The sequence below is a fragment of the Pantherophis guttatus genome, chromosome 7, assembly GCF_059756535.1.
Source record: "Pantherophis guttatus breed Tessera chromosome 7, ASM5975653v1, whole genome shotgun sequence".
In the NCBI taxonomy this organism is placed as follows: Eukaryota; Metazoa; Chordata; class Lepidosauria; order Squamata; family Colubridae; genus Pantherophis; species Pantherophis guttatus.
Genome location: NC_142069.1, coordinates 53079472 through 53105009, shown reverse-complemented (window position 1 = coordinate 53105009; position 25538 = coordinate 53079472). Strand labels below are relative to the sequence as shown.

At 37.3% G+C, this 25538-nt stretch overlaps 1 protein-coding gene across 15 annotated transcripts in view; it reads right to left on the bottom strand.

Moving 5' to 3' along the window:
• RPAP3 (RNA polymerase II associated protein 3) overlaps nt 1–25538 on the bottom strand; it is an 83367-nt gene that overhangs the window by 51887 nt on the left and 5942 nt on the right. For 6 of the 15 annotated variants that reach the window (XM_087874148.1, XM_087874145.1, XM_087874143.1 and 3 more), the window contains exons 4-17: nt 24924–25037; nt 22039–22166; nt 20533–20654; nt 18210–18280; nt 17924–18055; nt 17313–17440; nt 12333–12454; nt 11882–11952; nt 11632–11748; nt 10114–10340; nt 9426–9624; nt 6996–7093; nt 5566–5666; nt 4667–5036 (exon numbers count right to left, since the gene is read on the bottom strand). In XM_087874148.1, the coding sequence (XP_087730274.1) occupies nt 4951–5036; nt 5566–5666; nt 6996–7093; nt 9426–9624; nt 10114–10340; nt 11632–11748; nt 11882–11952; nt 12333–12454; nt 17313–17440; nt 17924–18055; nt 18210–18280; nt 20533–20654; nt 22039–22166; nt 24924–25037 (1716 nt within the window). In that variant the 3' untranslated portion in view covers nt 4667–4950. Of the gene's footprint in view, nt 1–4666; nt 5434–5565; nt 5667–6995; nt 7094–9425; nt 9625–10113; nt 10341–11631; nt 11749–11881; nt 11953–12332; nt 12455–17312; nt 17441–17923; nt 18056–18209; nt 18281–20532; nt 20655–22038; nt 22167–24923; nt 25038–25538 lie in introns of those variants that run through there. The other 9 variants (XM_087874139.1, XM_087874137.1, XM_087874141.1 and 6 more) reach the window with 3 other exon arrangements.

Genomic DNA, 25538 nt, shown 5'->3' with positions numbered 1-25538 from the left:
TTAGCAATCCATTTTACCAACTGCAAGTTGGAACCTAGCAAACAATATCGCAAAAAGTGCTCTAGACTTAGGGGTGCTGGTATAAAAGATCCTGCCCAGTTGATGTTCTCTCAGGTCTGAATATAGGGGGCAATCTAAAATTATGTGGGACGTTGTTTCGACTTCCCCCGTCCCACATAGACAGATCCTTTCCCTTACAGGAATACCCTTATATCTACCCCAGAGCATATTTGTTCCAAGTTGGTCCAACCTCAATTTTGTAAAGAATCTTCTCAGGACGGGAAACAAAGGAACAGCTAAATATTTTTCTATTTTGAAAATTTGTTTATTGGCTGATAACCAGGAGCAAACTTTTACTGCTGTCACCTGTGCAATATCCGATTGGGCACTTATGTCCTTAAATCTCTGTGCAATCCAATTTCGGATCTGCCTATAGTCGTACTGCTGCCAATTTAAAGGGATACCAGAGCTAGATACCTGCTTCAGAACTCTTGATAAACAGTTATTTTTATTACTTGAGATAATCTGCTCCATTAGCGCTAATTTTGGTAACCTCCCTTCCTCCATCTCGATTATTCTCAACCAATAATAAGACATCAGATTACAGACATCAGATATGTGGTTTTCTTGGGTGCCAGGTTCTGGATGGATTAAACAAATGATATTTTTGTTCATATGTGCGATAGCTGGTCTAGCATTCATCCCATGTGTGATCCCAATACTCAGACAACTATCAATAAAAGCAGTAAAGGAGATTCAAGTTGAGAAGGAACTAGCTTTGACAGAACATTTCCTTAATCAGCTTGGTCCCTATACTATGGAAGGACCTACAGATTCTGAGGTAGAACCATATGTGGAAATGGGACCGGTGGAAAGACGGAGAGAATCTCCCTAAGAATCAAGAGAGTAAACACAATCATGTATACCTTGTTATATGCCTTTATTACTTATATTTTGTTAGAATTTATATATTGTAGATTTATTTATTGGAACTTTGTATACTCAGTAGTTACATTTGTAAGAAAGTAGTGAAAGTTTCTGCATTGAAAAACTTTCAGAGGGGGGAATAAAGTAGGAAAAGCGGGTCCAGCTAGATGATCACTGAAGGGCCCTCTTTGTTCATAGTATTGTAGAAGAGAAATTGTGCTTGCAAATGTATCCAGTTGAAATAAAAGGCAGATACATTCCTTCTTTGATGTAGAACCAGTGAGGAGAGGCTCCTCAGTTGTCAGAGATACAAGCACTTTGGTGATTTACACTTTAAAGGTCAGAGAGACAAGGATGACCATATTGTTGTATCAACAAGAGATAATTTGAATCTATGCTTCAGTAATCTACATGAAGAATTATGAATGTTGGCAGAGAATAAAATGAAAAAGAAATTAGGAAGTGTCAATTAAAAATGACAAATGTATATGACCATATGAATTGCTGAGTTAACAGAATCCTTTGTTTGAAAATGTATAAAGACTGAGGTCTTCATTTTATACTTTGCTCAGATTCTTTAGGTAGCAATACCTGTCTGAACCTTATTGCAATAATAAAGCTGACTCTGTCTGCCCAAAGGGATGTCTCTTAATTTCCTCCTTCCATAACAATAACATATGGTTGCAGTGCTCATTTGCTGCACCTCTTAGCCAAAGACTTAAGTGTTCCAGAAATAAAGACTAATGTTGTTGAAATTGCTAAATACTTCCGTAACAATCATTTTGCTGCAGCAGCTCTGAAAAGGATGGGTGGAACCAAGCTAACGCTCCCACAAGATGTTAGATGGAACTCTGTGGTGGACTGTTTTGAGCAGTATATTAAGAACTGGCCTATTCTAATGACAGTTTGTGAAGAAAATCGAGATAAAATAGATGGCACTGTCACGGCCAAAATCTTCAACATTGGGTTTAAGAGAAATGTTGAACATATGCTGAGCATCCTGAAACCCATCTCTGAAGCTTTAAACAAAATACAGAAAAATAGCTGTTTTATTGCTGATGCTGTTGAAATTTGGAAGGAACTGAGTGAACACTTAAAAACAGAACTACACATGGACAGAATTAAATTACAAGCATTAAAAAAACGAATGGGACAAGTACTGTCTCCAGCTCATTTTTTGGCAAGTATTGTCAATATCCAGTATCAGGGTCAAAACTTAAGTGCTGAGGAAGAGGAGTTAGCTATGACATGGATATCCAGCAATCATCCATCTGTAATGCCAACTATAATAAACTGCAAAGCTAAGGGGGAACCATTCAAGAAATATATGTTTGCTGAAGATATTTTAAAGAAAGTCACACCAGTGAACTGGTGGAAGTCACTTAAGCACTTGGATTTAGAGACTGTTCAAGTAATGATTTCACTTTTAACAGCAGTAGCTTCTTCTGCAGGCGTTGAAAGAATATTCTCTTCCTTTGGACTCATTAATTCTAAATTGAGAAATCGTTTGGGACCCGATAAAGCAGGAAAGCTTGTTTTTCTTTTCCAGATTATGAACAAAGAAGAAGATGAAGATGACAAGTGAGCTACAGAGGATAGTATTTAAGTTTTTCATGTGTAGGCTGGGCTGACAGTCTAAGTTTCTTAAAATATATATATTTTGTTTAGCCAAATTAGTTAACAAACATGGATGTTTGTTTAAGCAAATAACATATGCTGTAATGTTATTATTTCAGTTGAATAAATCTATTTAAATTGTTATTATTAAGGTAATGATTATTTTTCTCCTTCCTAAGTACAACAGAAAAGTTGTCCAAATATGAATGATTAACCTATTAAACTGGGGATAAAAAAACTAATATGAAAAGTTGTTATTCTAAAAATCTTCATCTATTTGCATATTAAAGTTATACCAGTAAGAATTAGTCTTTATGTAGAAAACTATGATTTAAATCAAGCCTTACTAAATCCACCCTGATTGGCACCCTTTACTTAATATTTGGTTGCAACCCTTTGGAATAAATAACTGAAATCAGTCGCTTCCGATAACTATCAATAAGCTTCTTACACCTCTCACCCGGAATTTTGGACCACTCTTCCTTTGCAAACTGCTCCAGCTCCAGGTCTCTCTTATTGGAAGGGCGCCTCTTCCCAACAGCAATTTTAAGATCTCTCCACATGTGTTCAATGGGATTGAGATCTGGACTCATTGCTGGCCACTTCAGAACTCTCCAGCGCTTTGTTGCCATCCATTTCTGGGTGCTTTTTGACGTATGTTTGGGGTCATTGTCCTGCTGGAAGACCCAAGATCTCCAACGCAAACCCAGCTTTCTGACACTGGGCTCTACAGTGTGACCCAAAATCCGTTGGTAATCCTCAGATTTCATGATGCCTTGCACACATTCAAGGCACCCAGTGCCAGAGGCAGAAAAACAACCCCAAAACATCAGTGAACGTCCACCATATTTCACTGTAGGTACTGTGTTCTTTTCTTTGTAGGCCTCATTCCGTTTGCGGTAAACAGTAGAATGATGTGTTTTACCAAAAAGCTCTATCTTGGTCTCATCTGTCCACAAGACGTTTGCCCAGAAGGATTTTGGCTTACTCAAGTACATGTTGGCAAACTGTAGTCTTGCTTTTTTATGTCTCTGTGTCAGCAGTGGGGTCCTCCTGGGTCTCCTGCCACAGCGTTTCATTTCATTTAAATGTCGACGGATAATTCGCGCTGACACTGATACTCCCTGAGCCTGCAGGACAGCTTGAATTGCTTTGGAACTTGTTTGGGGCTGCTTATCCACCATCCGGACTATCCTGCGTTGGCACCTTTCATCAATTTTTCTCTTCTGTCCACGTCCAGGGAGATTAGCTACAGTGCCATGGGTTGCAAACTTCTGGATAATGTTGCGCACTGTGGACAAAGGCAAATCTAGATCTCTGGCGATGGACTTGTAACCTTGAGATTGGTGATATTTTTCCACAATTTTGGTTCTCAAGTCCTCAGACAGTTCTCTTCTTTCTGTTGTCCATGCTTAGTGTGGCACACACAGACACACAATGCAAAGACTAAGTGAACTTCTCTCCTTTTTATCTGCTTTCAGGTGTGAGTTTTATATTGCCCACACCTGTTACTTGCCCCAGGTGAGTTTAAAGGAGCATCACATGCTTGAAACAATTTTATTTATCCACAATTTTGAAAGGATGCCAATGATTTTGTCCAGCCCATTTTTGGAGTTTTCTGTGACATTATGTCCAATTTGCTTTTTTTCCTCCCTTTTTTGGTTTTGTTCCAATACACACAAAGGGAATAAACATGTGTATAGCAAAACATGTGTTACTGCAATACTTTTCTGTGAGAAATACTTCATTTTCTGGAAAAGGGATGCCAACATTTACGGCCATGATTGTATATATTTTAAAAAGTAATTCTCTCTATTGTAGCTCATCCTATCATGGCACTCAGAACTAAAATCTTATTCCTTATTAAAGGAATATACACCTAAAGCATTACAATTAAGTATAGATAGTGGTTCTGTCTTCAAAGAAGAAACTGACAGTCAAAATCATAATTAGTGAAATTTTAACAGCAAGCAAATGTTCTTAAAAGATACCAAGACTAAATAATAAAAATAAGAGAAACATTAGATGTCAGTTTTTTTTTTAAAGTGATTTTTCACTTGTCTAAGCTTGAAATTCTGCCAAGAAATACTGGAAGTATTGCAAATAAGAAAAAAGATTGAAATAATTTAACATTTGTGAATTTATTTATATGAATAAAAATATATAATTTTTAACACACAACTAGTAAAAAATGGAATTTGATAAATATTTTAACAGCTATCAATCTTATTTCTACAGAATGTTCAAAATGAAAAATTAAATAAGATTCAGGCATAACATGGTGGATCAACTCATAACAAAAAAGCTCAATGAACTTGAAATTCTCTATCATAATCATCTATATGGAACTGTCCTTCCAAAGCAGTATATAATCTGCTGTATAGAGAGATATAAAAAGTGTTTAAATTAAATGCTATATTTTATCTTGAGTTGCTTAATAGGAGAATCTTCCAAATGAGATTGTTCCAAATGATCAAATAAACAACGTACAGCTATAATGAAAGAGAAATCCGGTATTACATTGTTTAAATTAAAAATAGATTTAGCATTTAGTAAATGATATCAGCATTCAATTTATATATTTAAAAAGACAATAAACAAGTTGCAAAGAGTCTGAACTAAGAGTCATATTAAACTTGGAATGAACATAAACTTGACTTTATGAACAATACAATCCACTGCTATACAGATGTAATTGTACAGAAAAGAGACAGAAAATGGCTTGGCCATCTTGGTTCTTTGTTTCTTTATTATCTTCCAATTTAAACAGAAAGAAAAGATACTCAAAGAGATATGGGATCTAGAGAAGAATTTCACAGACATAACAAATCTTTTTATAGTTTGTTCTGAAAAAAATATTTTCAAATATTTTTAGGGACAGAAGGGTTTCTGTGGAAAAAAATGTTGTAATAAATGTTTTTAATATATCTGGAATAGTGACATGCTGGTCATATTTATACTAATCTCTAAACTAACAAGCCAGTTGATGTTAATAATGACCCAGTAATGTGTTTTACTTACTTTTTTTCTCTGATTCTGACATAAACATAACTGCCATATCAAATCTTTTGGATTCTGATAATTTGTGCAGAATTTCAAGGATAAGTAAAGGCTCTTCTTTCCTTGAAAGATAAGATATTAATTCATACCTATCATTATTTTTATGGCATAAAATAATAAAAAAAATTATATTTCATGGCATAAAAAAAGCACAACATTGACTAAAATGAAAAATGCATATTTGAAAATAATACATACAGCTGCATACTCTAAAAGTAGCTATATATCAAATATATAATTGTTGTTAAAATGAAAATAAAGTCACGCCCTGAAAACCAAATGACCCTTCTGTATTTTTCTGTTAGCTAATGGATTCCCCAAATTGCAATTGTTTAAATGAGAATATCTGATTTTATCTTTATGGCATTCTGGTTCTAAACTGCCCAGAGTCTGGTTCTAAACTGCCCAGAGTCTGGTTCTAAACTGCCCAGAGTCTGGTTCTAAACTGCCCAGAGTCACTTAAGTGTAGAAATTTAATATACAAATAAATAAATAAAATCTGTTCCATATTATAGATACACAATAATGGAAACATTCCATTTATATTAAATAGTCTATTAATCTTTATTTCCTTGGTCACTGTAAACTTTTCTTTCTCTGTATACAAGTATGCAACTGATTTTCAAGTGGTCACTAAACAACACTAAATAAATTAAACTTCCTCTTAAAATGTAACCACCCCTCTCCCAAAGAAACTGGTAAAAGTTCAAGAAGAATAATCATTTTCTTCGTTTAAATTTTTGGCATCTTGAATTAAAAAGAGTATTTAATAGTTTGATGTATCTGCTGATTTTTCCAATATGCAGAGAGAATTTGATGGAAGACCTTTACAACATCTTTCAAGAGGTAGTCACTGATCCCTTCCAGAACAATATTTGGGTAGAATTTTGTGCTTTCTATAAATTCAGAATGTTCTGAAACATAGCACAAAAATATTGAGATGAGTTGCTTCTTCTTCCCCTAGTTATAAGTCTGGGGGAAAAAAATGCTTTCATTTTTTAATTTAACATGTTATTCAGAAGCTCAGAGTATTTCTGGGATACAATTTTGTCAGATATGTATGAAGAAAAAATTGCCATGGCAATTTATGGATCATCTCTGGATTTCTATTCAAAAATGGTAAGTCACATTGAAGTGTTTCAACCATGAGAACTACTTTTGCTGTTCTTACCCCTGTTTTTTAAAACATCTTAAATTACATAATAATTTATTGTACCTGCTTCTTATCCAAATAGTATGAATTTTAATATTAGCATATTACTAATATCAGATAGAACAAATTTGTCTAAGAAATATGCAGCAGAAAATATTAAAACTGGTAGTCCATTTAAGGCACAATCCAATCAAAAATACAATAGTAAATTAATCTGAGAAAATAGCTTTAAACTTACTTAGTATGAAAATCTTGTAGAATTTTCAAGATTTGGCAAAAAACCTCTGGATCCAATGATTTTTGGAAGAGGTTAGGATAAAGGGAAGGATCAATTTGCTTTGGAAGAACAAAAGAAAAACAGACTAATAATAGGAATATATATATAAATCAGACCCCACATTTACTATTAATAGATTTCATATTCTTTCATAATGCCTACTAAAATAACATTCAAACATAATTTATTGTAACAATTACTATTCAAATTATAGCAGATTACTATTAATTACCTTGGGAGCTTCTCAGTTTCTCAGTAAGGTTAATAATGGCAATCACCTTTCACAGTAAAACACAATGAATGCCTTTGAATGACAAATGCTATCCCCACCCCACTCCTATAATTAGCAGACAAAAATGCTGACCATTTTCTGAAGCATATTTCATAGTTTACATGGTGGTGAAATAAAGCCCTAAAGATCTGTCCATGAATTAGATATGTGATACCTGGATTTAAATTCATACTCAGTATAAAGGAATTAATTTCAATATTGAAGAAGATACCAAAAGTCATTGAAGATGGACTTGAAGAAAAGATTACAGTCCATGAATTGAAAAAAACTGTTAGAAATAAATTCAAAATAACCTTATTTTCTTTAGTGTAAGATAGAACAGAAAACAATTTAGATCGGCTTTCAAGATTCTATTACAGCCAAGTTTACAGCCAATTACAGCCAAGATTAGTTGAAGAGAAATATTCAGCTTTATTTTTTCTTCCCCTCAGCCTGAGTTCGTTAACAAATGAAGCTTGCTTTGAGTATACATGTGTGAAACTTAATTATCTCTTAGATCCATTGCAATATTTTAATACAGGCCACACAGCCAAGCAGAAGAAATAGATGAACTCTTTGCTAATCAATTAACAAATGTTTGTAGGAAACATACCACAGTAGTAATGGGAGACTTTAACTGATGTCAACTGGGAGACAAAGTGGGAGATCGAACAGATTCCTAACCAACTTAGCTGACAACTTTGTCATCCAAAAAGTAGAGGAAGGAACTAGAGGAAAAACTATACTGGACCTAATTCTTACTAGTAGGGAAGAAATGATAGAGGGAGTTGAAGTTGTTGGAAACTTGGACGAGTGATCACATCAAAGTGGAATTTAATTAAATGCAAACACAAGCAATAGAAAATAGTCCAACCAGTATCTTAAACTTTAAAAGAGCTGATTTTAAAAAACTCAGAGAGACCCTAAGCAAAATTTCATGGATAAAAATCCTAAAGGGGAAAACAACTCAAGCAGCATAGGAAACACTGAAAAATATGATCATTAAAGCCTAGTCCAAAACAATACCACTGAAAAAGAAAAACAAGAAATCCAAGAAACCAGCATTGTTGCACAAAGATCTCTCTCATAAACTGAAAGACAAAAAAAAGATAAGTACAAAAAGTGGAAAGAGGAAATAAGGCAGAATATCAGCAGACAGTCCGAATCTGAAAAGATGAAGTTAGGAAAGCAAAGGCTCAAAATGAACAGACTTGCAACAAAAGTCAAAGATAATACAAAAAAAGTTTTTCAACATATAAATAACAAGAAAAAAAGTCAAGGAAACAGTTGGTCCACTAAAGAGAGAAGATGGCAAAGAAGTAACAGGCAGCAGAGAGAAAGCAGAGCTGCTTAACTCATTCTTTGCATCAGTCTTTATACAAAAAAAAAAATTATAGTCGAACCTACCAAAAACATAACTGTAAAAGACAGATTAGAAATAAAAATTAAAATAAGCAAGAAAATGCTTAGAGAACACCCATCTGATCTTGACGAATATAGATCACCAGGACTGATGGATTATATCCCAGAATTCTGAAAGAGCTGGCAGATGTTATCTCAGAACCATTTATTATATTTTTTTAAAATCTTGGAGCACTAGGAAACTACCAGAGGATTGGAAATGAGTTGATATGGTTCCCATCTTTAAAAAAGGAAGAAAAAAAAAACCAGACCCAGGAAATTACAGACCAGCCTAACATCAATACCAGAAAAGATACTGGGAAAAGATAATCAATAAACAGATTTGTGAACATCTAGAAACAAATAAAGTTATAACAACTAGCCAACACAGATTTGTTAAAAACAGATCATGCTAAAGCAATCTTATTTCATTCTTTGACAAAGTCAGTCTTGACTTCTGGAAACTGCTCTGACAAGCCCCTGCAGCTTTCTTGGCAAGTTTTTAGAAGTGATTTGCCATTCCTTATTTCTTACAGCTGAGAGAATTACTGGCCAAGGTCATCCAGCTGGTTTTGAGCCTAAGGCAGTTTCTAGTTGATGCCTCCCAGTTTTTAACTGATGCCTTAACCACCAAACCAAACTGGTTTTTGAAATAAAATTTGTTAAATGCCAAAAATTTGGGAGAAACTAGTGACCATAAAAAGAATGAGTTATCTTACCTTCAAATATCTATACAATTGATCAGGGTAACTTTTTAATTTTCGGAAATCTGATTCAAGTTGGAAAGAATTTACAGGGACTGGAGGCACGGAAAATTCAGACACAGAAGAAATAATGTAGTTTTTTGTCTTAGCTTGTTTTTTTATAACACTAGGCTGAAGTGACGGTTTTTCTTTCACAGCATTTGTGATAACAGATCTAAAATATTAAGACAGAGAATTTCTGTTTGGTTAAATATTTTGCCTTAGGAAATATATACAATTACCTGTTTAGAGTACTTAGTACCATGTCAAAAGTACCATTAGAATCATTGTGTAGCAAATTATGCAAATTTTCTTATGTAATTAAGTTTAACAAATGCTAAATGCAGTTGACTCAGCCTTCCATCCTTCCGCGGACCCAGATTGTTGGGGGCAATAGGCTGACTCTGTAAACCGCTTAGAGGGCTGTAAAAGCACTGTGAAGCAGTATATAAGTCTAAGTGCTATTGCCAAACTGTAGATATGTAAATAAGCAGTTGAAATGTTGAACTAGATTCTTAAACTCATATAATTTTAAAGGGTTACAAAAAGTAGTAAGAAAATCACAATATGTTTTTGGCACAAATTCATGCATAGGATATTTCTTTTACAAAGCCTTTGAACATAAAAATTTGACAATATTCTATTCTAAAATATATAAGCCTACTCGGTCAACAAAGCATCACCAATTTCTTCTATTTTCAGCAGCTTTGCTTTGGGAGTCCCAGATGGAGAAGAGAAATCTTCATTTTGATTCTTAATAGATATTAATTCCTGTATTTCATTTGGGTTATCAAAAACAGATTGAATAGGCTCAGATTCTCTGGTGAGCATCAAATTTGCATTTAGCACATCATTATTGATTTCCTCAATGTTTATTCTTCTTAAAGGTTTCTAAATAAACAAAAATAACCAAGCAATGAATTAACATAGAAACACACTTTTACATATAATGAGCAGCATTTCTAAAGAATAACTATATCTTAATGAAAACAAAGAATATTTTGTCTATCTCTTCCACAGAAATAATCTAAGGAAAATGTTGCATCCAATCTATCAATCTTATCACAAAGGTAGAAAGAAGAAAATAAATGAAATTTCACTCCTTTAAATAATTATACTTTTTGTGCCTGATTTTTCAGTGACTTGAATATAATATTAAAGTGGTAGTTTATCATTATTTTAATGTGAAAAAGGAGAATGAGATAAAGAACAACAGGAAAGAATAAACTAGAATTCCACTTTTTTGTGTTGGCCAATTCCTGAATTGAGGCACTCTGAGCTTGGTTGTGTTCTTGCAGCTGTTTCATTTTGGGTAATGAAATGTCTGCAAGAAAACAACCAAGCTCAGAGAGCACCACGGACCCCTCATTTCAACCGTGACAAATATTCTTTATTAATTCCTGACTTATCAACATGTGAAGACTAGCAACTATGGTTTTAAAATCAGCTACAACTCATCTGCTTTGTTCCTGACAACAAGTGTAACCTGTTACCAACAATACCCAATATACTGAGTCCAAGAACTTGATATTGGTATTTTTACTGTGGACTTTATGACTTAATACTGTGATGCATTTTTATTTTTTCTTTTCATTTGCTATCCATTTGTGCAATGTCTTACCTGATGAAGAGCCTCTAGGTTCAAAATGTTCATGCTCTTTTGAATAACTTTGTTTAGTTCTAACAAATGTTTTGCCCACCTATAGATTTTAATGATCCCACCCTCATCTAAACCCAAGAGAATTATGACTGATATATTGGTGGCCAGGATTTGCAATTAACTTAAATAAATTCTGGATTAGATTCAATAGTGTGCTTTGAACTGGATAAGTGGAATTGAATCCTGGATAATTTATTCAGTTTTATTATCAAGAAGCATTCTCTTGTTATCTACTAAACACTATTCACTCAGTATTATAAGTATTCAATTACTGGTAAATGCATAAGAGAGACAGGATTGGAGTCAGAAACAAGTAACTTCAACTAATATGCCAAATTGCTTATCCTTACAGAAATACTACACACAAAAAAGTCCTCACTAATTTTTTTTTAAAAAAATAAGACTTGCATTCTTTCATCATTAATACTTAAGCCCTCCTCCCGCCTTTTAATGTCACATTTTTAACTATTTTTGTCCTATTTAAAATATTTATATTTAAACAAACAAACCAATACTACTTACAGCTGATCTCAGATGCAAGGGTTTATCAATGGGTTTTACCAGATTTTGTATTTCTGATTCATTCTGTAGTAGTCCAAAATATTCAATGTCTGACAAAAAACCTTTTGCGATTAACTCCTTAAAGGAAAGATTAGTCAAATAAATATCCATGGAAATCTAAAGAGGTTAATACCCACAAAATATCCAGATTAAAAGCAATTAATTGCTGTTGCAAGATAGTATTAAAATACACAAGCACAAGCACACATACATTTTTAAGCTTTGTTATTTCATTCATTGCTTGCTTATTTCCAGGTTCCAGCTTCAGGACACTTTTGAAATCTAGCAAAGGAAAAAAAATATTTAGGCTTTCAATACATTTTTATAAAGATACAAGTGCATTTCTTCCAATATACACATTTATTTACAATGGTACAGTTACATCTATAAAGGGTAAGCACTTGGCAGTTTCACTAACTTCAACAGGACTTCCCAAACATTTATCTGTTTAAACCTATAGGATTTTCGTAATAGTAATATTATCTGTTCTTTAATTCTTACTAAAAAGCAACTAGAAAAAAATTGGTTCAAAAAAGCTATATTATGATGCTACTGTACATCACAGCATTTTGAATTTCTGAATGTTATTGCTGGATTGGAGCTGCTTCCTTCAAAGAGTTGGATAGAGAAAGGGACAACATTAAACAGCCATACAATCGTACCTTGCATAGCTTCTTTTAGTTTTCCAAGAGCAGCTCTAGCTGTGCCTCTTCTGGCAAAGGCTTTAGAATATGAAGAATCAAATAACACAGCTCGAGTGCAATCTTCCTCTGCTTCTTCATATCTTATTGATAAAGAGTTGTTTGTTTAAAAAATACTTATTATAGCATAATTTAATACAGTTTTGGGCTCTTAAAGCATATAGTAATTCTCATCTATTCCAATTAAGGTTTTCATGTTATGTGAGGTATGAAAGAGAAATATATACTAGAATGCATGTAAAATCACCTCAACAGATTAATTAGGGAAGGACTAATATATATTTATTATTTAGAAACAAAAATCTTGTAGATACTAGAATGGCAAGATACTCTAATGGAAGCTAACAGCAATAATTTGTTGCAGGATCTTGCTTGGATCCCAAGAATCTCAATTTTTACTAGCTGTACTTTGTGAATGTTAATAAAAAATAAAGACAAAAGGCAAATAAATATATAACTGTGACTGAATTAACTTCACTAAGAAAACATGTAAATTTGATGAGGTATATACAGCTAAAATACATGTGAGAAATATTAGTCTAGAACTACAAATGATTGTAAAAATGAAATGAATAATAATTGGAATATTTGTCTTTGTATTTTTGAATTCTAGACAATTGTAAGTTTTTCTTTTTTTATTTTTTTTTTTAGAAATATGAATAAGTATAAACTGTAACAATTGAAATACCTTTAATGGTATATGGTGATGAAAGTAAAAAGGATTAAGTTGTAGCTTGGATAACAGCTAGAACATTTTTACATTTAATTAGGGAAATTGTAACGATTTAAATATTTTTAATTATATATTGTGATGAAAGTAGAAATGATTAAGTTGTGATTTGGTGGATTATATGGGCAAAATTATGTGGGTTATTGGGAGAGTTTAAGATGTGAAAATGAGTAATATAAGAGGGGGAAATTATTTGGTTTATTATTATTGGTAAATATAATTAATTGATTTGTAAGAAATTGGATTGCATGGAAATAATTGGAATATTCATGTTCATATTAATATACAAAAAAGATAGTTATATAACTAATTGATTTATATTAAAATGTTGAATTTGTATTAAACAACTGTAATATTACATAATTAACCAATGTGAGGATGGATATAAAAATAGATGACAATGGGAAGGGGTATAATATAGAATAGAAGGGAAAAATAGAATTTGATTAAGATAATGGGAGGGGCAGATATGGCGGGAGCAGGGGACCATATCATGTGTTGGGGGTGCGCACTCGCTGTTTGAGAGCAATTGCGCGCCCCGGTCCCCAAGACTCCACTCAGATACTAGATGGCTTAGATACTCAGGACCTGGGCCTCCGGCTGATGTTATGCAATGCCAGGTCTGTGGTTAATAAGGCCCCCCTCATCCATGATCTTATACAGGAGGGGGGAGCGGACCTGGCAGCTATTACTGAGACTTGGTTGGGCCCGGAGGGAGGGGTCCCCCTGGTTGAGATGTGCCCACCAGGCTTCAGAGCGCTCCATCAGCCGAGGGCCCAGGGGAGGGGCGGGGGGTGGCGGTTATTATTAAAGAAGGTCTTGGTCCGAGGGAGACCACTGTGCCACAGATTGCCGGATGTGAAACCCTCTTTGTGAGATGGGGTCATGGGGCTCAGATGGGCCTGTTGCTCATGTACCTGGCTCCCTGCCGCGTGGCAACGGCCCTGCCCGAGCTACTCGACGTGATAGCCACGGTGGCAGTTGATACACCCAGGCTTATGGTCATGGGTGATTTCAACCTGCCATCCGCTGGTGAGACATCTGAGATGGCCCGGGAGTTCATGGCTTCCATGACGGCCATGGACCTGACCCAGTTAGTTCATGGCCCCACCCACAGGGGGGGTCACACTCTGGACTTGATTTTTGTCTCTGGCCAGTGGTTGAGTGGCCTTGTTATAGGGGATATAGACATAGAACCCTTGTCATGGTCTGACCACTCGCTCCTTCGCCTAGATCTTCGAACCGCTACACCCCGCCGCAGGGAGGCGGAGCCTACAAGATGGGTCTGCCCCAGGCGCCTGATGGATCCTGAGAGGTTCCAGATGGAGCTTGGGCCATTTCCTGAGGTTCTAGCACATGACTCGGTTGGGGACCTGGTGGCGGCCTGGGATCGGGCCGTTAGCGGAGCCTTAGATCGAGTCGTGCCTTTGCGGCCTCTGACCCGGTGTCGATCCCTCGTGGCTCCTTGGTTCACTGAGGAGCTGAGGGAGATGAAGCGCCGGAAAAGACGCCTGGAGAGCGGTTGGAGGGGCAGTCTCACCGAATCTGATCGAACACTGGTAAGGTCGTATATTAAGACCTACCTAGTGGCGATAAAAGCGGCGAAGTCTAATTACTTTTCCGCTCTTATTGCGTCCTCAGAGAATCGTCCGGCGGCCCTGTTCAGAGTGACCCGCTCCCTGCTTCAATCGGGAGTGCGGGAGGACCCCTTGGAGGGCAGGGCTGAGGATTTCGGACGATATCTGTATGACAAAATCACTCAGATCCGGCGGGATTTGGACTCTGACTGGGTAGATCCGGGCAGGATGAAGAGGAATAGTCTTGAGAATGTTATCTGGGAAGAGTTTGATTCTGTGACTCCAGATGACGTGGACAGGATTTTGGGGAGACTTAATGCGACCACATGTTTACTGGACCCGTGTCCCTCCTGGTTAGTACTGGCTTCCCGGGAGGTCACACGAGGCTGGCTCCAGGGAACTATCAACGCTTTGTTGAGTGAGGGTCACTTCCCCGCTGCCTTGAAAGAGGCGGTGGTGAGGCCTCTTCTCAAGAAGCCCTCCCTGGACCCGGCAGTATTGGCTAACTACCGTCCTGTCTCCAACCTTCGCTTCGTGGCGAAGGTTGTTGAGAGTGTGGTCGCGCGACAGTTTCCACAATTCCTGGAGGAAACGTCCTATCTAGATCTGTTCCAGTCGGGTTTCAGGCCTGGGCACAGCACGGAAACGGCATTGGTCGCGTTGGTTGATGATCTCTGGAGGGCTCAGGACAGGGGTTGCTCCTCTGTTCTGGTCCTATTAGATCTCTCAGCGGCTTTTGATACCATCGACCATGGTATCATGCTGCACCGGTTGGAAGAGTTGGGGATGGGAGGCACCGTGTTACGGTGGTTCTCCTTCTTTCTCTCCAACCGGTTGTAGTTTGTGTTGACAGGGGGGCAGAGGTCGACCTCGAGGCCTCTCATCTGTGGAGTGCCACAAGGGTCGGTCCTCTCACCCCTTCTGTTCAACATTTATGTGAAGCTGCTGGGCGAGATCATCCGTGGCTTTGGGGTGAGATACCACCAGTACGCTGATGACACCCAGCTGTACATCTCCACCCCAGGCTACCCCAGCGATGCCCTTGAAGTGATGGCCCAGTGCCTGGAGGCTGTACGGATCTGGATGGGGAGGAACAGGCTTAAGCTCAACCCTTTCAAGACCGAGTGGCTGTGGTTCCCGGCATCCCGATATAGTCAGCTGACTCCATTGCTGACTATCGGGGGCGAGTCTTTGGCCCCAGTGGAGAGGGCGCGCAATCTGGGTGTCCTCCTGTCCTTGGAGGAACATCTGACAGCTGTTGCCAGGGGGACCTTTTGTCAGGTTCGCCTGATTCGCCAGTTGCGCCCCTTTCTTGATCGGGATTCCGTGTGCACAGTCACTCATGCCCTCGTCACCTCTCGCCTGGACTACTGCAACGCTCTCTACATGGGGCTCCCCTTGAGGAGCACCCGGAGGCTCCAACTGGTCCAGAATGCGGCCGCACGTGTAATTACGGGAGCTGCATGGCGCTCCCGCATAACACCGCTCCTGCACGAGCTGCACTGGCTCCCAGTGGTCTTCCGGGTGCGCTTCAAGGTGTTGGTTACCACCTTTAAAGCGCTCCATGGCATAGGACCTAGTTATGTTCGAGACCGCCTTCTGCCACCGAGGGCCTTCTCTGTGGGGGCTCCTACCCTCTGGAATCAACTGCCCCCAGAGATAAGGAGAATCCAAGACCTCCGTGCCTTCCGCCGTGCCCTTAAAACTTTCCTTTTCCAACAAGCCGGGCTGGCCTAACAAATCCTTTTAAATCATTTTAAATTCGTTTGTCTTTTTAAATTTTGGGCCAAATTGAGATATTTCCTTTTAATCTGTTCTTAATTTATGTATTATGTATTATGTATTTATGTGTTTTTACTTGGCTGTACATCGCCCTGAGTCCCTAGGGAGAAGGGCGGTATATAAAATTGAAGTAAAATAAAAAATAAAAAAAATAAAGATTAGAGATGAGGATGAAGGGTAATATTGGTTTTTTAAAAAAATAGATGAGGAATAAATATGGTAAAAAGGAAATATAGAAATTGTAAATTTAATTGAAATGACTAAACACTGTTTAAATTTGTGAACCAGCCAAATACTCTGTTCAAAGAAAATACATTGCATGTTTGTATGTGTGTTTGTCTAAAAAATAAAAAAAAAAAACACCAAAAAAGGTAGATGTGTTTTATACTCCGGTGCGTCTTGTAATCCGAAAAATACGGTAATCTATGCTAATCAGAGTGCTGATTACTGGTGGAGAGGTGCTGGAGTCTTTTTTTTTCTCTTTTGGGCTGGTTGATCATCTCTTTTGCATAGACTATAGATGTTGTTAATGTTTATGTGTCTAATGATGGCTGATTTCAGAGAAAATCAACTGGAAAAATGTGACAAACTTAGACCAGGTCAAGTCCAAAAATGCCAGGGAATTTCTAGAAGCCTGGCACTCTGACAAATCTCCTTACTAGCACTGATGTTACCTAGTTAGGGTAATGAAACATCTGCAAGAAAAAAAGCAAGCTCAGAGAGCACCAAGGACTCCTTGTAAGCCATTCCCAATGACCAATAAAATGAACGGTTGGTTTAATAAAAATCATGCATTTTAAAGTGAATTTCATAAAAATGCATACATAAAAATGGTAAATTCACACAACTCACTTTTGAACTTTTAGATAGGCCATAGCTCTATTTGCTGGAAGAAGTGCATTGGTGCCATCTGCTGCTATTCCACGTGTGTAACATTCTATTGCTATTTCATATTTACCTTCTTTGAAATATCTGTTGCCCTATATTTGGAAAAAGAAATAAATAATGTGGTAATCTAAATATATGCATTCATGTACTACTGAAAATAACATTTTTCTCAATAATTTTATTTGCAAGAGTAGAGCAGGAAGATTTGACCACGGGGAAAAATTTCAAACAGCTATATAGAATTCTGTATTCTTGGTATCAGACAGTAAGCAATATGATGTCTCCAGCTGTTTTGGACTACATTGCCTTATACCACAATTAGCGTTACTGTTGAAATTATAAGTTAAATTGAGATGTCATAAATCAATTGTAAGCAATGCGTCATCTGAAATTACTGACATGCAAAGGAAGTACAGAAAAAATCAGTTTAACAATACTGGTCAAATATAGTCATCAATTATGAGAATGCAATCCATGAATAGCATGGTCATTCTGCCACTGGCCAAGAAATGATTCGTTAGACCAAAAACATTCCAATTTAAATATCTGAAAAATATTCTTGCATTACTGCTTACCAAATCTTTTTCTGCCATAGCCTTTTGCTTCAACTGCTCCTCCTCCAATTGTTTCAGTTCATCTTCTGTAATTTCCACTTTCCGAAAAGTATCTGTTTCTTCAGCCTGACAGTTTACTTTTGACAAGAGAGCCTAATATAAAAACATAAACAATATTTCAAATACAATACAATAGAATTCTTTATTAGCCAAGTGTGATTGGACATACAAGGAATTTGTCTTTGGTGCATATTTAGCTACACAAAATCATGGTCATTGGCAAATTTATTAAGTTGACGTTCTTCACCTGCTCAATTTTCCTAAGTTCATTCTTCGCTTCAAAGTTGTTTGGGTCCAATTCCAAAACCTTTTCATAATCTACATGAAGATATAAAGGTAGAGTTTTCAAAAACTATGATTGTATAAGAAATTCTTTAAAGAAAGGAAAATATAAGGTTCCGTTATGATACCAGTAGTGCTTCTTTATATAAAATATGACATAGTTCAGTGCAAAAACTGTGCCCTAGATAAACTAGATCATTCCTGAAATATATTCTATTTGTCTAGAGTATTATAGTTATATTCTACAATATTAGAAACCAGGTCTTCCATGTACTTGTTTTCATTTTGATTGAACATTGCCACAGTTCATTTTATGTTATCAATTTATTAACATAGCCCCGTGATGGCGAACCTATGGCACACGTGCCAGAGGTAGCACACAGAGTCCTCTCTGCTTGCACCGTCATGTGCGCCATCGCCCCAGGTCAGGTCTCCATGGCGTTTCTTTTGTGAGCTTCTGTTTCCCTGCAAACGATGAAACAGAAGCTCATGAAAGAAAAAGATCTTACACCTCTTGCTGCGCTGCCGGTGTTGGGATGCCCCGCCTCCCGCCGGCCAGCTGGTCTTCGGGTCTCTGCTGTGCATGTGCGCATGTCCATGCATGCACATATCCGTGCATGTGCACGCTCATGCATGTCCGTGCATGCGCATGCATGCACATGTTCACACATGCACGTTAGCGTGCGTGCACCTTTCAGTTTGGGCATGCACGTGCACAGTTTGGACACTCTAAAAAGTTGTAAAAGGTTCATCATCACTGACATAGCCTATCGTCTACCTAAAGATGGGATAAAACTGTAAAAAATAACTTTTATATACCATATTTTCCGGCGTATAAGACGACTTTTTAACACATGAAAATCTTCTCAAAAGTCAGGGGTCGTCTTATACGCCGGGTGTCGTTCTCCTGTAACCAGGCAGACCAGCCCATAAGGCTCTGACAAGCCTTAAATGGCTCTGGCGATCCAAGCTCTGGCGATCTGCTAATCAGGCAACTCAGCTGGGATCGCCAGAGCCATGTAAAAGAAATTTTTTTTCCTTTTACATGGCTCTGGCGATCCAAGCTCTGATGATCTGCTAATCAGGAAACTCAGCTGGGATCGCCAGAGCCATGTAAAAGGAAAAAACATTTTTCCTTTTACATGGCTCTGGCGATTCAAGCTCTGACGATCTGCTAATCAGGCAACTCAGCTTGGATCGCCAGAGCCATGTAAAAGGAAAAAAGTTTCCCCCCTCCAGCTTGCTTACCTTAGCTGCTGGTCGCAACGCTTGCCTGAATCCATTCCATCAGCAAGCAACTCCCTGCCTGCAATCAAGCAGGCAGGGAGTTGTGGACTTCAACTCCCAGAATTCCTTAGCCAGCAAAACAAAGCTGGCTGAGGAATTCTGGGACTTGAAGTCTACAAGTCTTAAAGTTGCCAAGGTTGGAGACCCCTGTTCTATTGGGTAAGTTTTTTTCCCCTTTGGGAGCTTTAAAAAAAATAGTTAATTGGGTTTTTTTTTAGTTGTTCTTTTTTAGACCTAGCCATTTAAAGTTTAGGAAGTTTTAAATTTAGTTTTCATATAAAAATAAAAATAAAATAAAATAAAATAATATTTGTGCAGCTTTCTGAGATTTAGTGTGTTTCTGTAGTGTTTCACTCTAACTACACAAACACACAAAATCTCACAAAGCTGTATGTGGAATTTTGTTTGTGTAAAGTGTGAAAGTTGTTTTTTTTTGGGCTTTTTGTGGCTGTGTGAGGTTCCTGCTTGTTGCAGGGGCCATTTTGGGTCTAGCACAGCTGCTTTTACATTGTGGGTGAGCCAGTTGATGTTTTTTAATTTTTATTTCGTGTGCGTTGGAAGAGGGGTAGTCTTATACGGCGAGTATAGCCCAAACCCTATATTTTAACAGGAAAAGTCGGGGGTCGTCTTATATGCCCAGTCGTCTTATACGCCGGAAAATACGGTACAAATCACGATCTTCTACAAATGTCAAATAAAGCATATTACATTAGTATTTAAATTTTTAAAACCAGATATTTCCCGTAATATCTCCTACAAAGGTCAGATAAAGCATATTGTGTCAGTGTTTAAATTTTTAAAATCACAGATATTTCCCATAATAACACAAGAAAAATTCTTAAGCAACCTTTAAGAATAATTGGCTAATTTCTTCTATGCTGAAACTGGAGAAACAGCAGTTATGGAAAGTAATAGTGATCATCTCAAATACATACTTTATATATCAAAGGTTTTGCATAACAACAAAAAAAGGAATGCATTATACAATACGTGACATGTACCTTCTTTGGCACCCTTAAAATTTCGCAAGACAAAACGAGCTGCCCCTCTTCTGCTATAAGCCTTTGTGTAATTTTTGTTTAAGGCAAGGGCTAAATTGCAATCAGATTCAGCCACAGAAAACCTGAAATGATATTGTATGGCTATTAAAATACTTATTCATTAATTACATACTAATAAAAGGACAAGCCCAGATACAGATTCTGAAGTACTATTTATCTGCTATATTTCTTTCAGTAGTTCAATAAGTTATCTTCCTCCAATTTTTCTGAATACCGAGAGCTGAGAAATCTTACAAAGTTATCTAGCAAGTTACCATAGGGGAGGATTTAGACCTGGTTCTTTTAGATCCACCATCTTAACTATTTCACCATATTATTTCTCAAAGCTATCAATGAACAATTGGGGCAAAACTTTAAAAAGCTCCCATTCTTAACTTCATAAACTATCAAGGCTGTTGAAGACATAGTCTATTACTGTACATTGGAAGGACTGTGAAAAAAATATTCTCACATTGGCGGTCCAATTTTGAGAAGGAAAACACCAGCCAACCACCGTTAGGGTACTGGTGTTTCAATTTAGTTTGTAATCAATTCCTTTAATAGTGAACTAGGTTATAGACCCAATTTGAAATAAAATGAGGTTCCTAAGTAATTAAAGAGAAAACAGGATGCTTACATGAACCCCTAGACGAAATTTGTAACATAATATCTAAGTGTGTCCAGGGAAAATACCCTACTAGGAAAAAAAAAACCTAAATATTAATCCTTTTTAAGGTTCCAAAAATATCAATTTAGAATCAGTGACTCTATGGAGAAATAAAGGTTAATTTTCCCTATAGTCTAGCTCTGGCCATATTCTTTACTACTATATACTATACTATATCTAAGCAAATTTGGTGAATTTCACGTGGTCTGTATTTATGATTAACCAATTTAAACTTCCCTGATTAATACACAAATTGGAATTAGTGATATTCTAGGCAGGACCAGGAGCAAGATGAAGCATTAAATGCATGGGGCCTATCATTATCACTTGGTCTTCCTCACTTCACAGAATTGTTTTACTACTAAAATGGGAATTTTAAAATGCATTTCCCTGAGCATTATTAAAGTGAAATTTGATGTGCAATAGAAATGCATTAGAAATGAGGTAATTCTTCTTAAAGCACATATTTTTAAAAATGTTTTAGTTTTTTGTTTTCTTTGCTTGTAAGTACATTCTGTATTCTTCAGATAGCTCTATTTTGCACTGCCCTCCAACAGGAAAAATAGTCTTGTTTTTTGTTATAATACTTGTGTATGTATGTATATGTGTGTATGTGTGTGTGTATAGGGTTGCATAACACAAGTATATAAAACATTACAAGGTTAAAACTAGCAAGAATTTTTTTTGCCAGGTAATGATGTGGTAAAGATATCCCAATAAAATATATGTAAAAATTCAGTTTTTAATCTGCAATTAATTATATTTGAAGTGAAATATGATGGAAGTCAACAAACTCTTACTTCTTTAGCCGAAAAAAGGCAGATGCCCTATTTGTAGGCAAAGCTGGATTGTAAGGATCTGCATTCATTCCTTTTGTATAGCATTCTATTGCAGCATCATAGTTTCTTTGTTTAAAGTAAGTATTGCCCTGTTAAAACAAATGAGATATACACAAAGATGAATATATTACAAACCTTTATTCTCTTTTTCTCATGTCTTTGAAACAATACTTGCACAGTTTTTCAAACCAACAGAATTATTTTCAAGTGCTAGATAAAGGAAATCCTTACATTTGATTTAACAGGAGAGTCCAATTCAACCACAATATTCTGGGTTTTTCAAAATCTTTGTTAAATAAATGCTATATTTCCCATATCATCATAATTGAAATGGCAATTTGTGATTATAAATCTAATTTTATGACATTTCATCTGAACTTCTTTAAGAATTCTTATCTTCAATTAGTAGTATCCAAATAGTGTAAATTGAATGACTGAAATAAATGAATAAAAAACAAAACTATATTTTATAAAAGAAAGAAAAACACGCAAAAAAGATCTTTGGTCTGTTTCGTTTTTACTGTAACCTAACTCATGGGACTGTTTTAGAGATAAGATAAAGAGGACAAGATACAAAATTGGAAAAAGACAGAAGGCCAATCTACTTCACAATCTATCAACTCTATCAATTCTTACTTTTTAAAACATTAAGATACATAAGAATTCATATTAGTTTTCAGGCTTTATTCTAGCACAGACATGTCAAACACAAGGCCCGCAGGCCAGTTCCGGCCCACGAAGTGGTTAGATCTGGTCCTCGGGACTGCCCTGGAAACAGCAAACAGCAGCCTGTGGTGCCTCGGCCCACAATCTGGTGGCAGCCATCCGGGCCAGAATGTGGTCACCCTTAGATCTGTGGGGCCACCCTGGAGCTAGCGAGGGACCACTCCTGCCCTTCCCCCTGGATGCACGCACAGGAAACAACAAGCGTGCAGGACCTGGTGTCCCTGAGGACCATCTTGCCTCGCAGGCTGACTGCATTCGGAGTGCTTCCGTTTCACCCAGGATGCCAGCGCTCGCCTCCTGTGCACACACTCAGGGTGACCGCATGGGACAGATCTAAAGCTGACCATGTACTGGCCTGGATGGCCACCACAAGCCTCCATACCCTGCTCACAGGCTTGGCCTCGCAACTTACGAGGCTTCCCTTTTGCTGGGACTGCCCCGCCACTGTGTGGGAAAGCCACAGCTGCCAATCTTTCCCCCTGCCCAGGAAGGAAGGAAGGGAGGGAGGGGAGGGAGGGAGATGGCAACGCAGAGATTCAATCTTTCACAGCTATGTGTATCAGAATATGCACGCAGATTAGTCAGCTGATAGCGCAGCAAGAAAGGAGAGTGGGTGACAGGGACAAAGGGCTTGTCTTTAACCTAACGAGAAATGCAGAAGAAAGGAAGGGAGGGAGGGAGGGAAGGAAGGGACAGAAAGATGGGACGAGGGGGAGAAGGCAGGAAAAGGGGGAAGAGGGGAAGAAGGAGAAGGAAGGAGGGAAGGGTGGAGATTATGAGAAGGAGGGAGGGTCTGAGGGAAGTCCTGCCTTAGCACTTGGCCACCAGCAGCCCTGCTGCCCTTTCGCCATCACCTTGCTCCTGCTGGTCTCCCATTCTAGAGCTGAAGATGCTTTGGTTACAAAGCCGGGTCTCTTTGCAAGGAGAGGGAATGGGCCGCCCTCTGATCCACAAACTTTGCCCTCCTGCACACATGATGAGCAACTTGGCCAAGTAGAGTGAGTATAGCAGCAGCAGCCTCGAGGAGGTAAGCGGAATCGGGTACCCCCTTGGGATTCCGGTGCCTTGGGAGCTCGAGGGCTGGGCTGGGTACTTGCACTCCACTGCCTAGGGCTCCGGGCAGCCTGCACCACGATCCAGGGGTTCTCTGTGTGGCCCAAGATAAAGTTTTGACACTCACCTTGGTCTCGCCTTCCTCCTCTGGAGACAATGGATCCTCCCAGTCTCACCCAGGCACCACAGGTGCCCACGAAACAAACTATGTTAAGCTGGCCATGCCCACCCCAGCCAGGCCCACCTGGCCCGAGGTCAACCACAACCCTGATGTGGCCCTCAATGAAATAAAGAGTTTGACACCTCTGTTCTAGCAGGTAGATCAGATGGCAATAAAGACATATCAATCATTTAATAATTACCTAGATATATCCAAGAAGGATTTTTTTTAGAGTTTCAAGAACATAAATTTCAGGATCTACAAAACCCATGGTAGAAGAGAAACAGAAAGAAGACATAGATATATAGGGATATTAAATCATGGTCACTATTGCATTGTAATATATTCTAAAGACAAAAGTTCTTCAAAGCATTCTGTAATTTGATTTAGAACACTATTTATTGACAATTTTGAAATCTTATGAAAAAATCATAAGATGAATAGGCAATCAAATTACAATATGAACAAAAATCTTATGAAAAACTGAAGAACAGCAAGACATATTCTTGGTTTTACTAAAATCCAGACTTGGTTTCAAAATTCATATAACTAAACAATATAAGAACTTGAAACTTAAGAGCTAGTTTGGTCTAGTGGTTAAGGCATCAGGCTAGAAAGTGGGAGACTATGAGTTCAAGTCCCACTTTAGCCATGAAAGCAAGGTAGGTGACTTTGGGCCAGTCACTCTCTCTCAACCCAATCCACCTCACATGGTTGTGGAAAAATAGGAGGAAGGTATGTTGAGTATGCCTTGAATTATTTATACAAATAATAAAGGCATAATATAAAGAAAAAAATGTTCTCAACTAGAGTTTGAGAATACAAATTTTTATATAGGTTAATTTATCCTGTTCCTTAGTGAGCATTAGAAGAAAAAATGTGGGTCTATTAAAACATGAAAAATAACCTTTTCTTTCTCAGCAAGAGCTTTTTCTGTATAAATGTGAATTACATCTTCCTCAGAATCTGACACTGAATCATGAGTGGTATCTTCCTTATCAAATTCTTCAAGTATCTTATCCTGAAAAGACAAATGTAAATCTTACAAAGGCAAAACAAATTTAAAGAATGAGTATATAATCCAACAACAAAGCAATCTAAGTAAATATATGATACATAAAGAGAACCCTGCAGTTATATAAAGTTTATATAGTCGCTTGATAGTGGGAAGGGCAGCATATAAATTTAATACTAATACTGGTACTATATAGAAATATTTGTATCAATGGCAGAATCATAGCCTTTCGATACTATTTCCAACTACTCCATCAAACTCCTATCTAATGAAGGAAATAAATTTCTTCATAATTTCTAGAAGTATAAACATCTTCTTCCTATGTCTGCTGTTTTTTTTATATTAAAAGTGTGTGTAAAATATTGTCATATTTATATAGTGTCTTTTCATGACAGCATCAAGGTTATGTACAACAGCTAAATAAAATCAACACCCAAACTTTAAAGTAGTGTTTAAGCATTAAAACAAAATTAATGCATGCTACACAATAGTGTCAACTATACTTTT